This window comes from Tuber melanosporum (genome assembly GCF_000151645.1).
Source record: "Tuber melanosporum whole genome shotgun sequence assembly, scaffold_35, strain Mel28".
Taxonomy (NCBI): domain Eukaryota; kingdom Fungi; phylum Ascomycota; class Pezizomycetes; order Pezizales; family Tuberaceae; genus Tuber; species Tuber melanosporum.
The window spans coordinates 587,306-602,634 of NW_003299030.1; the positions used below are offsets into that span (position 1 = coordinate 587,306).

Sequence of the window (15,329 nt, forward strand, 5' to 3'; positions counted from 1 at the left end):
TACCTAAGCGCCCAATAATTTTTTCTCCCTTCGCTTTTTCCTTTTTCCCTCTGTTTGCTTCGTTGCTGCCGATTCCCCCTGTGGCCAAGGCTCGCTTAAAGGATTTCGAAAACGCCACACTTTGTCGGTGAGTTGATATCCCCGTCACTGGCTCCCCAGCACCACAAAAACGACCACTAAAACCATGTTCACCGCCTCACACAATCATTGTCGCTCACTCGCGGCGACTCTTGAGCCCTTTCGTATGCAGCCATGCGCCCACGCGAGCACCCTTCTCTCCCATGTGCAGTGCAGGATCACCAAACTTGCATCGACGTGTTCGGTGGGTGCCAGTGTCGGTGAAGAAATCACCTGACTCTGAGGGAAATATCTCTCCGCCAAAATTCCCGCAAAATTATTGGTCCCAATCTCCCGATGTCTGAATACGTGTTTATATAAAAACGCATACTCTTGATCTTCAAACTATTCGACAAAAGCGCGCCAATAAAGCACCTGCATAGCTTTGTTTCTCCCCCTCCTCTCCCCGTCGAACCCCCTGAGCAAGTAATTGCACCCACAACGAGGCGTTTCAACAGATGCGCTGAGTAGACCTTGTTACACCTACAACTTTCCCCACGCACCCGGCGACTACCGGTCTCGTGTGTATCAGAGCCCACCACCGATCACGCATACTCGCTAAAAAGAAAAAAAAAATCTTTCTCGGCACCATCAATTCATCCTGAGTCCAACGAAATGGATTACCGGGGTTTTGTATCAAATGTTGGTTGGATTACCCTCTGCGATAACTTAGCTTTAGAAATCCTCTCCCGGGAAGTTGGAAGCTTTTCCCGATAGCCATCCCCCAGATTTGGTGAGATTTCTCTCAGTTTCTCCCCAAAATTTGTTTGGGATCTCCCTCAAGACATGGCCACCACAGCCGACCGGCCGGCAGTTGGCCCTATATCAGATTGATCTCGCTCAGGCAATTGAGACTTTCGATGCCAACCTGACACATCAGTACCCGTTGTAATACAGGCGCTGAGGCCCTAGCCCGGAACGGGCGTTCTGAATGGAACAGTCTGAGTCTAGGATAAACAGGGCGCGGGGAAATCGACAGCTTTTGATACTCTCCTTGTGCCCAACACCACCAACGGAGAGTTCGTCTAAATCAGTAAGGCCATGCGAGCACCCGACGGGCAATTACTCGTACAGTGCGGTATTGTGGGTTTCTAAAACTGCCTCCGTTGTGGTGCAAAGACCTTAATAAGTATTGTTTGCGTGAGATCTTGTAAAGCGGTCATAGCAGAAGGGAGACCATAAGTATTAGTATTCCAGAATATTGATGGCACCACCAGATACCAGTATCATACCACGCAGTCGTGGATTACCGTAGACGGTCCTCCAACGACGGGATTGTGCTAGGGCTATGTTGGGGTTCTATGTATATATTAAGAAGTAAATTCCTACCGGAAATCGTTTCTGTCGACCGCCCCAGCAAATTTAGGTACCCCAGCCCTGTTTAGAACAAGGCTGGATAAACAAGAGGATGAGTTTCCGAGGTGACACGATGAGCCTCCGGTTGTTAACCCTACTATACAAATTTCCTCCATGTAATCTGCACAACAGTGGTGTGCTCGAGCATCGCTGCGGTAGAAAGCATAAATCGTTATGCTTCTTAGAAGGGGTGTAGTCCATAAGCAAAACGAGCGAAGGGAGCTCCCGGGAGCTCCACCGAACACGCGGCTCTCCGTGATACTAGAAATAGGGGATCTTAAAGGTTGTACAGACAAGTGTGCATTAAATTTATGAAATAACTGAGAGGCCCCTCAACCCCCTGAGGAGAAACCCTTGTGCCCCGATCCCTCAGCCAACCTCTCCTACCCACCCCACGGAGAACTTAATCATAGGCACTCACTCGACAACCGACGAAAAAGCAAAGAAGCACTCCAGAACAACACGGACACAGCAGAGGTCCACCACCAGGGTGAGATCTTGACCGTGTGCTGGGTGCCACTAGCCGGGGATGTGAACCCCATACGTGACACAAGGCACCGGGTTACCGATCCAGCGATCCAAACAAAATTGAAAGGCTTGGTTTCAATGGGCCCTATCACCCCCGGTCGCACAGCTCGCCAGGCCCGCAAAGCCAGATTGACGTTATATGATAGGTTATGAGCTGGCGGCCATAAGTGCAGGTACCACTAGGTAGACTCCCAAAGTCATATCATAATAGGGGGGGTTTGACTGGGCGGCGGTGACGATAATGGGGATGCAAGCGAACAACAGTGCATTGTTCCTTTAGATCCGTAGAACCCCTAAATTTAGGGCTCCCAAGGCGAGACTCGAGTCTCTCATCTGAATGCAAGCCCTCTTCTGGCGCGGATATTCTTCTCGTTTTGGCGATGAAATGATTTACCAAGGGAAGATGAATATGCCGTTAGCATGAGAGCAGAGATCAAAGGCTCGGAAGGTGTGGTATTGACGCGTGGCCACTACACTTCATCCCAACTATGATACATCAGGCGGGAAACCATTTGTGCAACCTGTTGGGTAGAGCCAACTCCCACTCCTGTGGACCGAATGTCTGCTCCGGTGTGTATGATACCCCATCTCCCTTCCCGAGTTCTGCTTCCCCCACTTTTATTGTTATCCTTCCCCTTACCCTATCCTTCGCATCAGCAACAAAAACACAACATGCACCTAATTTTACCAGCGAGGTGCGTGAGCAAAACACCACTCTGGGAGCATCCATACCCCTGAATTTCCCAGCGAGAGAACCTCTTCCCCGGAGCGCGCTACCCGAACCTACAAGTAGGGTGGCAGGCACGGAGCACACGAAAACAGGGATCAAAATTTGTACGGCAAATTATCTGTACAGAATACGGCGCCCTGTACAAAATTCGGACTCAAATGTATCATACAGATGCTTTATACTGGATACCTATACTGTAAGGGAACTCTGCGTACCACATTGTAAGTGAGCACCCTCCAGCGGTATCACAACATCCATGAAATGGAAGATATGATAATTATTATGATACCCGAAATCTATAGTAATCTTTAAGGGTTAGGTTTCGATTCCCAGGGCGTAACGTAGAAACATCGGCAAACTTCGAAGAGTCATCCGTTTTCGGTGCCCAGGCTGTTTGCGCTTTGGGCCAAGTACGGTACGGTAGCCGGCCAAAATCAATGATTGGATCACACCCAGATTGCCCTGGAGCCACCAGTATCTGAGCCTGAAATCCACAGAAGTGCTGTCCAAGAAACCACCTACGGGTATTAATAATATTTCCCAGTTTTGATTCGTACGAGACAAAACAGGATGCCCTGCTGTGGAGAGTTGCGCCAGCCGGAAGCAGTTATCAATATGACCTATCACTTTACCGGTACTCGAGTAGTCGGGTCCTATAGGATCAAATAAAACAAGAATGTAAGTGCACCTTAGCGCGGCTTCATCAATTAGCACTCGGTTAAAGGTCCGGCGAATTTATTGAACAAGGAGCAATTCCCCACTTTAACAATTCATCGCTCGAGCTACCCTCATACCTCCACGGTGCTTACTCTAGTTGTCGTTTTGTGTGATTTTTCTTTGGTTCTCTGGTCCGGCCCCGTATTCCCGTCCTTCATTCTTCTCGTACTCCCGGGAGCCATATCATCCCCGAGGAGTTAACTCAGCGGTGCCCAGGTTAGGCCATACCATGTTCGGATCTGCTTTCCTGCATTTGTCGTGGATTTTGGTGCACAATGGGGGCATTGAAGGCCACGGAGGTAAGGTACAAGTATGGAGATGAAGTGCGAGGCAGCTAGGGATCCTTGAACCGGAACACGGGATAACAAAAAAATTGTACTCCCGAAACAACACTACCTCCGGGCGCAAGTAAAATTAGGCTCCCTTGGGTAGATACTAGCACAAACCGTAAGGGGAGTGATATGTGAACATCATCTTACGCTATTAGGAAACTATCCCTGAGGAGAAAAACGACACAAGAGCATATTATCCACTCCGATCCCCACTGGTGATATCATACAATTAAGGGACCTTCTCGGCTCCCAATCACCTACTCAATGCATAACCCATGCTCCGAACCAGAAACGCAAGCAAAACAAAACTCAGTCAAGTTAGAAAACATACCCAACCGAGCGGTCCGTGAATCAGCTCAGTTGGGAACTTCAAAGTCCGCAACATCATACAGCCAGTTAAAGAGCACCAGCAGCGTTTTGCACGGTAAACCCAGTAACCTCCTAAAGTAGGGCCGTGGCACACAATTCCTCCTCTCACCGACACACATCGTGAGTTGGATCTACAGGCAGACACGTCAATCGATTATCACGCAACCCAGCGATAAGATATCGTAAGTCGTTCGTGGGGTACGGTTACAGAGATTCACTGCGCATGGCCCCTAAATATAGAGATAGAAGATGCATCGCATATCATATGAGGAACCAATAGGGAAAAGCGTTACGAAAGTGTCAGTCCCTTGGGGAGCCCTTTCTACCGGAGAGATGTGACCGCAGAGTTTAAACGCCGTATAATGGCAAGCAGAGATTCACAACCGAAACCCCCCCCCTCCCCTCCCCTCCCGACCAGGTGTAAAGCAAGCAATGCTTATGATACCACAATGCATGGGCAAGGGCTCCGAAGTACTGTATTATGTGATATCATACCCACTCTATGTTTTTTTTATATCATACAGGGTACGAAGATTCGGATTAGGCGGGATGGTAAGATAGATAAGATAAGTAGGATCCCCTCATTTGCGACCCCACCCCGCGCGGAGGGGGTGGTTGCTTTTCTTTTTTTTTTTTTTCGAGGGCTTAATTCACCTCACTTTCGCTTCCGCGATACCGAGCTTACGCTCCTGGCAGTTGTCGGAAGCGGGATCTTTCTTACTGGACTGTGCTGACAAAAGGCCGTGTGATAATAGCCCCCACTCTCCCTAGGTGTCATAGAGCGCGCCTGGTTCAAGCTGTGGTGGATAGCGCGGATCTGAAACGGTACCGGGGTACGACTCCGGCTGGATATCCAGCAAAGCAAGCAAGCAGTGGGGAGAGTGTATATATATACTCCGGGTGCTCCACTACCAGACTGTGATACAAGCTACCTTGGGAAGCAGGTACCTTATGATACCGTGCTGTACTGTACAAGGTGGCCTTCCGCATTCTTGAACTGCAGATATTCGAGTGTACGGCAAGTTACGTACTGAACAGCGCGTCATCATCCCCGGAGGTATAGATACGCCCCAAACGCCCGGTGCGTTTCACCCAGATATCACACCGAGCACTCGGCCTCACACGCCCTCCACCGGTAAACGTTCGCCAAGCGCCTAAGCAAGAAGCGTAGAATACCACAAAAGAGACCACCAACCACCAACCACCACCCCCATGCGACACACATAATTCATCAACATGAATCACCCACGCATATATCCCTCCCTTTTAAATAGTGACAAAAGCACCGTACAAGAAATTAAAAATCCAGTATTTAAAACCTCACATCCGAATATCATACTTAGGAACTCGGACTCCGCAGAAGCAACGATATATATCAAAAGCAAAAACAATCAATTATCATACCCACACCCCCATCCAGATCCAAGTTTCGTCAGTCATCCCTGAGAAATATTTCCGAGTATGACATATGGGTGAATAAAAAAAAAGAGTTCGGTGATAATAACAGATATTTTTTTGTAATTATTATTATTATTTCTTACCCCCTCTCTTCTCGGAATATAGCCATCACAGCCTAATCCACTGACGAGTAACCCCCCCCCATCCACCTCTTTTGCTACTCTCCTCCCAGAAATACTACTAGATCATGGAAGGGACGTTAAACGGCAGGCCACAGAGAAAGGGATCTTATCGGACAAGAAGTGAGAAAATGGATAAAAAGTCATTATCATACCCCCCTCTCGAGTGACGAAGGTGAATTGTGGTGGTCAACAAGCGATTATGAGGGAAGGCGGCCCCGAGCCTTTTCGCCATTGCCCCGTCAAGGGATTATCGAGATATCATGTACAGAGTGGTCGGTTGGTCGGCCAACTTAAGCCACCATCCATTCTCCCTCTCTCCCTCTCCTTCCCCCGTCCTATCCTCCCTCCCCAAAAACCTATTTCCCATTCTCCTCAGATTAAAAGGCACTTCTGCGGAAAGTCTGATTCTGGTCGAGTTCAATTTCAAAGGCTCGTCGGAGTGGGGTGAGAGAGAGAGAGGGGGGGGGGGTGACCGTGGGCCCCGAGGATTATTGCCGTTTCTATTATAATGACACTGGCTAGAAAGGTTGTCTGTTGTATAGTTATGGAGCCTAGGGAAATGGGAAATGTGGACTAGTAAATGGATGGATTGGTGGTAGTGGCTATTGGTAGATCAGGGCCGGATATCTAACGGACCTGTGGATGTGGTTGCGAGCGCGGTATGATATGATACTGCTTAACCGTGTGAATGGGATCAAAGATGGGGCTAAAGTTGACCGGTAGAGGCTGTCTCAAGAGATTCGTTTACATCTTCTGCGCATTTGTTTCAACTTTTTAGACCATCCTTTGCTTAAATTATACAGCGCCAGTCGAGCCAGCTAGTATGATATCATAATATGTAATGTAGAAATATTGAGACAATACAGCACCCCTACCAACCCCACCGCAGCCCCATAACCCCTGCCAACCAAGAATAAATCCCGGACCCCTCGAACGTAACTAGGACCCCCAAGCGCACCCTAATTTACACGTCCAACCACCACAAGCCGGGGTTCTGGCCAACACCCCCGTACAAGCCAAAAAGTATAAGAGACTATCCCGTCAGAAGCACGGTTTGTAATGAGTGACAAGCCTTATAAATTCCGGTGCACCAAGTACCTTTCCCTACCTACCACACCGCACGAACGTAAAAAGCAAAAGCACGCACGAGTGAGAACCTATGAATAAAAAAGATAAAAAGACAAAAACCGGATCGTAGTCATTACACAAGGATGGTGGGTATCATGGTAGACAGAAAAAACAAAAACAAAAAGATAATAACTGGCAAAAAGGAGGGGGGCAAATGGAGTAACTCCGAACACATGCTGAACCATTCCCTCGAAGAAGAATGAAAGGGATAGACACTATAAGTAGGAGGCTTGAGGAAAAATACGAAACGGAAACGGAAACTGAAAGGAAATTGAAAACTAAAAATTAAGAGCGATCACATACTACACTACACGAACGCGAGAAAGTGAGAAAGCGGCCGAAATCATGCAAGGAAAGGAAAACGGAAAACGGAAAACGAGTAGCGGGAGGAAGGGGAAGTAAATCGATCACTCCGGGTGTATGGATACACAAAACGACCAGCTCTTCACAGACAAAGCAAGTCATAGAAGGACAAAAAAAGCGAAGCAAAGCACAGCCACAGCACCTATCACCTACAACCCACTAGCCCTCCTCGAAAGCCTTGGCACAGGCGGTACACTCCCAACGTCAGGAACCGGGGGCGGCGGAGAATGGCGAGCGCCCTTAACGCCACCTACTCCACGACCAGCTGTCGCCGCCGAAGCACTATTACCACGACCACCACTCAAATTCCCCAACACGGGCGTAGAGGCCCTCTTCGGCAGCGTGCGCAATCCTGACCCAAGTGAATACGGCCGACGAGCATTCCTGGGGGTAGAAGTGTGATTGGCTTCGCCGAGACTCTCGATAATCGTCATCCCGGCCATGGCGGTGGCATTGAAGCTTCCGCCGAAACTAGTGTTCATGACTGGTGAGAGTGGGACCACTGAGAATCCCTCATCCACCTCGTTATCGTCCACTTCCGTTTCTTCGCCTTCAGCGATGTCGGACCGGTTTGTTGCTTCGTCGTTGCTTCGTCGGGGGTTTTGCTGTTGGGGTGTCTCGGGGTCGGTGGTGGCGACGGTCCTGACAGTGGAGTTTGTGATGCGTGCTGGTATTTGCGGGACAGGTGGGACATTGGCTCCCCGGGTGGCGATTTCGAGTTCTTGTCTGGCCCTTTCCAGTTGCTCCTCCAGGTTGCTGACTCTGTTCCTTAGTCGTTCTTGCTTTTTGAGTTCGCGCTTTGTTGGACCGCGTTCCCCCTTCGTTGCGCTGTCATCCTTCTTGTCGTCTTTTCCGATAATGGAGTTGACGAAGACTTTGCTCTTCTTCTTGACTAATGTCCCCACTCCGTTCAACTTGTTGGCGGCGCCCTCAGCAAGAGGGGGGGGAGAGAGCATTCTCGAGGACGTTCGGGAATGACGGGCATTCCGTCCACTGGTGCTACCGCTTCGGCGATCGGAAGCTCTAGGAAAAGTCAACGATGCGCGAGAATGATCCGACAGTGATGACCTCATAGAGTGATCCCCTCGAACCCCAGATTCACTCCGCTCACTGCCACTGTTGCGCTGCTCGACGGAAATAGCCATTCCACTTCTAACGGAATTAGTCACTCCTGATATCCCCTTCTCCTCACTAGCGCCAGCTGCATCATCTCCAACAGAAACCTCATCGCCTGAGTCCGTGCCCAGAGCCATCCCGATATCCTCATGATTGCCGTCCATTCCTGCCATCACATAATCTTCGTACCTAAACCTGATCTGATTCGCACCAGCAACAGCAGCAGCATTCCCAGTAAATCCCTGGGCTGCACCAAGTCTCTTCATTTCTTCATAGGCCTTCTCGCTCCTCTTTCTCCGATCGGCCAACATCCTCTTCTTCCGCTCATGAGCAATGTATTCAGCCTTCTGTTTTTCCCATATGTCCTTGATACGATGAGCGAATTTGAACGGATTCAGAGCACCTGCTGCAGTACCTATCGAACCAAGTAGACTTGGGCTTGCAGAATTCATAGCAGCACTGCCAGTGCTGTCGGTGCTCTGTCTCTGTGCCGGTTCATATGCGATCTCGCCCTCATGTCTGTTCGGGGAAGAGCTAGGGAGCAGCCCAATGATATCTTTAGGAGGAATTGCACTTGCACGATCTCTCATGCTTCCTTCAATAAACTTGCTAACAACCGTAGATCCCGTATCGGCAGAGTCGGAGGCCCGCATTCGCTGCTTCTTGGGGGGTGTTGGAAAGTGCTCATTTGCTCTTGCCTCCCCCGTAACCGTAGAAGCCAACCTCCGATTGGACATTTTCCTCTTAGCCCTCTTGGGAGTCCCTGTTTCCTCGTCATCAGATTCGCTGTCAGAAGACACAGGACGATAGGCGTGGTCGGCATCGGACTTTCTCTTCTTCCTATATGGTCTAGGAGTTAGGCGATCAGTTGACTTCTCGCTCCCTGCAACGCATTCGAGTCTACCGAGGACTGCATCCCCATTTTGTGTCTGTGCCTGGCTCGTGCTACCCAATTTTGCCGATGCCTCCTTTCTCCTAGCATAACTCTCTCGTCCCCTAATCCTCCTAATCTCTCTCTTCTCCTCCGTAAGAATACTCATCTGTCTACCCCGCTGCTCCTCCTCCGGATCGTCAGGTTCTGTAGCATTGTCTTCGTCATCATCGGGTTCAATATCCTCGTAAATATCTTTTCCCTCAGACACCTTATTCAGATCAAACGTAGAGGTGCTCATCCTAGCTCTCAAAGTTTCCCTCAACACCTAAACAGACTGGTCAGAAACACTAAAAATGAAATGAAAAGAAAGGCGAGAAACGCCAAACTCGGATGGGAAATTGGTTACCTTCTGAGGTGTCGAGAGCATGTTGTCACCCATCTATAGATGAATTGGTTTAATCGCGTAAAAGCGCAGCGCAGCCTCCCTTCGCGCACTCGAAGAATTTAGGAGAAAAGAGAAAAGAAAAAAAGGCGTGTTGTATCGTCAATGTGCAGCGATAGTGAGGTGAACACCCGGCGGCGGTGGCAGCGGATACCCACCTATTGGTGGACAGGGCTATGGAGAGGGGGGATGGTATCGCTGTGGAGGGGAAAGGAGAAGAAAAAGAAAGAGGGATGAAAGAAATAAAAATAAAAAAACGGGTTTGCGCCTGCGAGCGAGGACAAATTTCACACGTGATTTCGCTATTTTCCTCTGTTTAGGAAAACTACCGTTTCGAGACATAAGTTACGGAGAAAAAACAAAACACTGCAGCAGCCGCACATCACAAAAGCACGAAAGATGGAGGATGGAATCAACCTTAAGTATTCTCATTGATTTTTCTCTCTTTTAAACTTGAATACAGGATGAGGCAAAACAAAGGCAAAAATAAACCTAAAACAGGTACAAAAAGGTGGGTGCTTACTTGACAAGGCAAAATTACAAGAAAGTTCAGACAAGTAGAGTTGATAATACTAACGAAAAAATAACTAAATAATGAAACCTAAACCTCCTACAAATTTTCTAACATGGTTTCCCTCCAATGGAATCGAATAGCCGTTATTACAGACGAACCCATGAGACAATAATATCAAATCAAACAAAAGAAACAAAATGCCTTCATGGTATAGATTACGGGTCATGATTATCGAAACAGAGCCCTAAAAAGCAGATTCATAAAAGCAAAACTCCCCCCGCTCCCAAAACTTGAAAAGATCACGCAAACGAAACGGCGAGAAGAGATTTGGTAATGACAAGTTTAAAATGTTACTTGCTGCCCCATCCAATTTTCCTTTCCTTCCTCCCCAAGTAAACCCAGCTTAAAAAAGGCACAGAAATAAAAAGCAGATGGAAAAGAAAAATTCGAGGGAATTTTGTTCGCAAGGAAAAAAGTAGGTTAATAAGACAAATAGAGACTATAAGCATACCGTAGTCGTAATACGAACAATCTCCGAAAGAAGGAAATGATATATGAACTTGGAAAAAAAAAAAACCCCAGCCTCCTATGGACAGACGAAGAAAAAAGAAACAAGGTTCGCAAAGAAATATAGAGCGTAAGAATGATTGTAGTGTAGCTGACGATTTCGTAAAGGAGAATGTCAGATCCTGACTGAAGTTGTCCATAAGCCGAAATGAGATTCCCCCCATGATTCCAATGTACAGTTCCAGACTCAAACAGAGCAAATGGATACCAAGAAAAAGAAAAGGAAAAAAAGTCGAAGTCGCCAACCAGACAAATCAGGATATCATAAAAACACACATGCAAAAACAAGAATCTCCAGATCAGGCCAAAGCAATTCAGACCGGAACAAACACCAAATCCATTATAACGGGCTTAGATATCACTCGCTACTGTTTAATCTTCTCCCGGCAGCCTGTGAACAATCTCGACACCATCGGCACGGCGATAGCTCATCTTCAGCTTGCCAAAATCGTAGGCATCATCATCAACTTCAGGCTGTTGAGCATATGGTGGGGGGTCGCTTCCATAAGCAGCAGAGTTCGAAGAAGGTCTAGAACGGTTCTGCATTGGACCCTCAACATGGGCATTGTTGAACACTCGCCCCCAAGGCCTCTTAGTGCCTCTACCTTCTGACTCCTTCGCAGGCGCACTGCCGTTGGAGGATCCCCAAGAATCGTTGGATGGAGCCGGCGGTGTAGTATATTTTGGCTCGGGATAATAGGCAGGGAACTGGTTGGGATTTGGCGGTGGTGGAGGTTGAGACATCTGGGGCGGAGGGGGCCTTTGAGACGGCATAGGCGCATTTGTGTGAGGTGGATAAGCACCAGGCGAAGGTAGAGCAGCAGGAGGATTTGTAGAGTTGGGGGTAGTAGGTTGGCTGTTCCAAATTTTCGGCTCCAGCGCTGGCAAGCCCAATGCCGGCAACCGAATAGGAGGAAGCGAGTTGCCTGTAGATTGAGGTGGAGGCGGTGCGTGCTGTTGTGGCTGTTGTTGAGGCTGTTGATGGTGATACTGTTGCGGTGCAGGGGGACCAGGTTGGTAAGGCTGGTGTTGCTGCTGCTGCTGGTGGCCATAACCATTCTCCATCTGACCATAAGGAGACGCTACAGGCGTTCCAGGTCTATAATGTTGAGGAGGTTGTTGGCGGTAAGCCGGATCAGAATCCCTTCTTGCGCGGAATTCGCCAGAGTCACGTCTGACATGATGAGGTTCATGTCTGGGCTGTTGCTGAACCTGTTGGTTGGGCAACGAAATCGAGTTCTCACGCGAGTGGTATTGGGGTGCACCGTATGGGTGCTGCTGCGTGCGTGTAGACGAGGGCATATGAGGGGACGGATGGTGCACATTATTCTGTGCATGGGATGGCGGCGGAGGATAGCGAGATTGCATATCCTGTCCATAGAGTTCTTGTGGTGGGTGAACATGTGGTGCGGGTGGTGCGGGCGGTGCGGGGGCATGACCATTGCTTCCAAAGGATAGATGTTGATGCGCACTCTGGGATGGTGGCCCTGCGGGAGGTCCATATGGAGGATAGTTCTGGTTAGGAGTCGAATATCCATTTTCGTGTCTCGGAGCCTGTGGCATATCTCCCATGGCGGATATCATAGAGGCATCAGATCCACTTCTCTTCCTATTAATGGAATTAGAACGCTGCATTGGGTGAGGCGTAGACTGATGATATTGCGGCGTATGTTGCGCCCTAATTGAGTTCTCAATTTCATATTGGTCTGGTGTAGCTGCCCTCCTCGATGCCCTCAACATAGCAGTCTCATCCATATGACGGTCCTCACTATCCCTGCTAGGCCTATCGCTCCTCCTTCTCATCCTAACATCCCTCCTAATTCTCACACGGCAACCTTGTTCAGCCACGATCCTAGATAGAGCGGTATTCTCTGCCAATCCAGGAAACTTCTTGGCGGAAAAGACAGTGAACGCCCTAGACTTAACATCCAACCTGTGGGTACAATATTCCCTTGGCTCCAATGGGTCCTGTGGGGCGGGATATCCCTCCTCTTCCTTGGTCTCCTCGTAAAGGGCAAACCTAAGTCTGTATTTTCCCTCATGGCGAACAGAAAGATCTGGGAAGATGAAATACCCAGCCGGATTGGGGCGATCCAAGTATGCCATACCAGAAACCGGAACACCTGTCAAAACTGGCGCCGGAGCCGGAGCTGGCATTCCTCTTCCTTGAGCAATAGGACGTGCCTGTTCAAGTGTAGCGAAAAGGAAAAAGTTGGAGTTATGAGAAAAGGTTCTACCATCGCCATTAGCCAAGCTTGCACAAAAAAGTCATATATCCAACATACACGTCAGTCTTCTCATGTCCCTCGAATAATCTCAACTCCACAACCGGCGGAGGATCAACTGGTCTACGATCCGCATGTGCTATATCCAGTAAACTAATCAGTAAATTGTTCTTCGCTGCTAAATATAGAGGTACTAACACTTTGCACCTTGCCCACAGGCTCTCGCCCTTTCAGGTTGTTGGAGAACCTGCATACGATACTCAAGCTTGGTGCCATTTTGGAGGGTACGACTAACTGTCGCTACCGTCTCTGAAACATCGTGAATACTAATAGTCTTCGGGCCACTCATTTTGGCCAAATGTTCCCCAGTAGATTGCGAGAATCTACTGAACTTCTCCAATCCCACTAGTCAGCAACAAGTAAAATATTGCTCAAACCAAATCGAAAAAAGTTACTTTAAATTTTGATTTGGTGAATCGAAATAGCCAGATCCGTATGCAGGTTCGAGATACTCAGTATCGAATAAAAGGCACGAAAAATACTTGAACGAGAGTTGTATTTTTCTGTGAAGAGGCAGTTTATGTCAGCGGTCAAGTATTTAACCAAAGCCCCTTCGAGTTCAAATGTCAGGAAGACGGGAACAAAACACTAAATTGAGACGAGGGAGGAACAGATCTCAAAGCCGTCCATCCCCAGGAACTGCGCAAGACCCACGCCGAAGAAATAAGTTCACTCACTTTCGCCTTGATGTAAAGAAAAATTATAAAAATTCTGATCCAAGAAGCTTTCTTCTTATCTCCCTCCCTGGATCTTGATTTTTAAAATGTAAAAATCTGCAGAGACGCTTTTCGAAACTTCTCGTCTCTCAAAAAAACCGCCTTTCTCCTTTGGCGCCGGATTTATTTTTTCCGCGCGTCGCCGCACACCTTCACAATCCCTTTCTATCCCAGAGCCTGGCGATCAGTCACCCGGTATTCCTCGTGGCTTCGCAGCCGAAATTCTGAATTGAGTTCCGACGTGGAAATACTGATGGCTACTGCGAAGAATGATTGTGGATAGCCAGAGTTGAATAGCAGATGGGAGACAAAACAAAGATGTCTTTTAACACTGCCAGCTAGTTAATAATAACAAGTGAGCCACCGACACTTTCTCTCCACTGAACAGCGTTGGTCCAGGAGAAGAGCTGTGCGGCAGGAGGTGGTGATTATCCGAATTCGCGACTTACTCGACCCGTCGCATACCTCGGTGGTGGTGGGATGGAGAAGATAGGGAGGATCAAGAACAGAGGGTGGGAGAGGAAGGGAGTGAGTGAGGGCTCAGAAGAAGGGAAGGTGGTTGGAGTCGGGAGAGGACTGATGCAGACGGCAGCGGACGGACAGTACAGTAGGAGAGAAAAGAAGGGGGGTGTGTGGCAGTAAGAGGTGGGAGAGATGGGAGGCGAGGACCACTGAGAGACCTGGGAGTGTGGGAGTGTGGGTGAGTGAAGAGGCTTCATACTCATGTACCCTTTACCGTACCAAATCAAGTGTTAACTGCGGCTAACCCCTAGACCGTCCAGTCCAAATGTGCACTGGGCAGACTTGGTACGGTAATTATTCTTACATATTTTCTACACGGAAACAACAAGGGCGGATATTGCTCCACTCCTAACTGCCTTGATTCTGTTTTTGTCTCATTGCTTTCTTTGCTCCACAACAGTTGGCCACAGACGTGTGGAGTGTATGTATCTCGCCCCCCATCCCTCCCCTTCCTGCTCTGCCCGCTGCTGCTTATGATTCTGCTTCTGCTTCCCATGCCCGCAATGAAAAAATGAAAAAATGGAGAAAAAAATGAAAAAAATGAAAATTGGGGACAGAAGGTACAACAAGTACGTACGACGTACAAGCATGACAATTCCAGGTCCAGCTGCTCGAGTACGAGTACCGTAGCTACCGGCGCAAAGAACTAGGATTGAACCAGTTAACTGCTCATATCTCACACACCAAGTCTCGCTCCTCGCAAAACCACAGGCTCACTCTTCTTCCCTCTATCTACTGTACAAGTACTGTAACTTCCTCCCTTCCACCTCAACCGCCCCCAGACCGCACAACGGAGCTCGAAGAAGGATGAGAGATATTAAACAACTAGCGAGGTGCATGAGAAACCGGCAAGAACAAGACTCCTACAGATCCCAGTCCCAGAGCGTGGGATGGGGACCAGCATACCCCCCTGATTGGAGCTTGGCGCTTTCAAGTGCATCTTGGGTGTGTGTGTGGGACCTTGGTGTGTGGTTCGTGGTGGGGGTTGGCCTTCTCTTTCCGTCAAGCGATTCCCTGTTAAAGGTCTGACCCGTTTTCCCAGAGCCCTTTGTGTGGTAACCGTGGTCACTGGT

General features: G+C 48.7%; 3 protein-coding genes; all 3 read right to left on the reverse strand.

Moving 5' to 3' along the window:
* Positions 1-417: 417 nt before the first annotated feature.
* GSTUM_00007373001 (uncharacterized protein) lies at positions 418-2,443 on the reverse strand. XM_052355786.1 has 1 exon: positions 418-2,443. The coding sequence occupies exon 1, from the start codon at positions 1,672-1,674 to the stop codon at positions 1,480-1,482; it is 195 nt and encodes a 64-aa protein (XP_052211752.1). The 5' UTR covers positions 1,675-2,443; the 3' UTR covers positions 418-1,479.
* Positions 2,444-7,369: 4,926 nt separating this feature from the next.
* GSTUM_00007374001 (uncharacterized protein) lies at positions 7,370-9,637 on the reverse strand (the record flags this gene model as incomplete). Its single annotated transcript, XM_002839370.1, has 2 exons — positions 7,370-9,535; positions 9,617-9,637. 2 exons carry the CDS (start codon positions 9,635-9,637, stop codon positions 7,370-7,372), a joined length of 2,187 nt encoding a protein of 728 aa, XP_002839416.1.
* Positions 9,638-10,497: 860 nt separating this feature from the next.
* Positions 10,498-14,246, reverse strand: GSTUM_00007375001 (uncharacterized protein). XM_002839371.2 has 5 exons: positions 13,696-14,246; positions 13,414-13,521; positions 13,157-13,352; positions 13,019-13,097; positions 10,498-12,966 (listed from the first exon to the last, which is right to left on the reverse strand). Exons 3-5 carry the CDS (start codon positions 13,305-13,307, stop codon positions 11,106-11,108), a joined length of 2,091 nt encoding a protein of 696 aa, XP_002839417.1. The 5' UTR covers positions 13,308-13,352; positions 13,414-13,521; positions 13,696-14,246; the 3' UTR covers positions 10,498-11,105.
* Positions 14,247-15,329: the final 1,083 nt, after the last annotated feature.

Bases quoted from the DNA above. Each gene is read 5' to 3' on its own strand.
- GSTUM_00007373001 (XM_052355786.1), bottom strand. From the start codon at position 1,674: ATGGACTACACCCCTTCTAAGAAGCATAACGATTTATGCTTTCTACCG.
- GSTUM_00007375001 (XM_002839371.2), bottom strand. From the start codon at position 13,307: ATGAGTGGCCCGAAGACTATTAGTATTCACGATGTTTCAGAGACGGTA. The intron at 13,098-13,156 runs GTTAGTACCTCT...TACTGGATATAG, and splicing joins CTGTGGGCAAGGTGCAAAGT to CACATGCGGATCGTAGACCA. The intron at 12,967-13,018 runs GTATGTTGGATA...TGGCGATGGTAG, and splicing joins GGACATGAGAAGACTGACGT to AACCTTTTCTCATAACTCCA.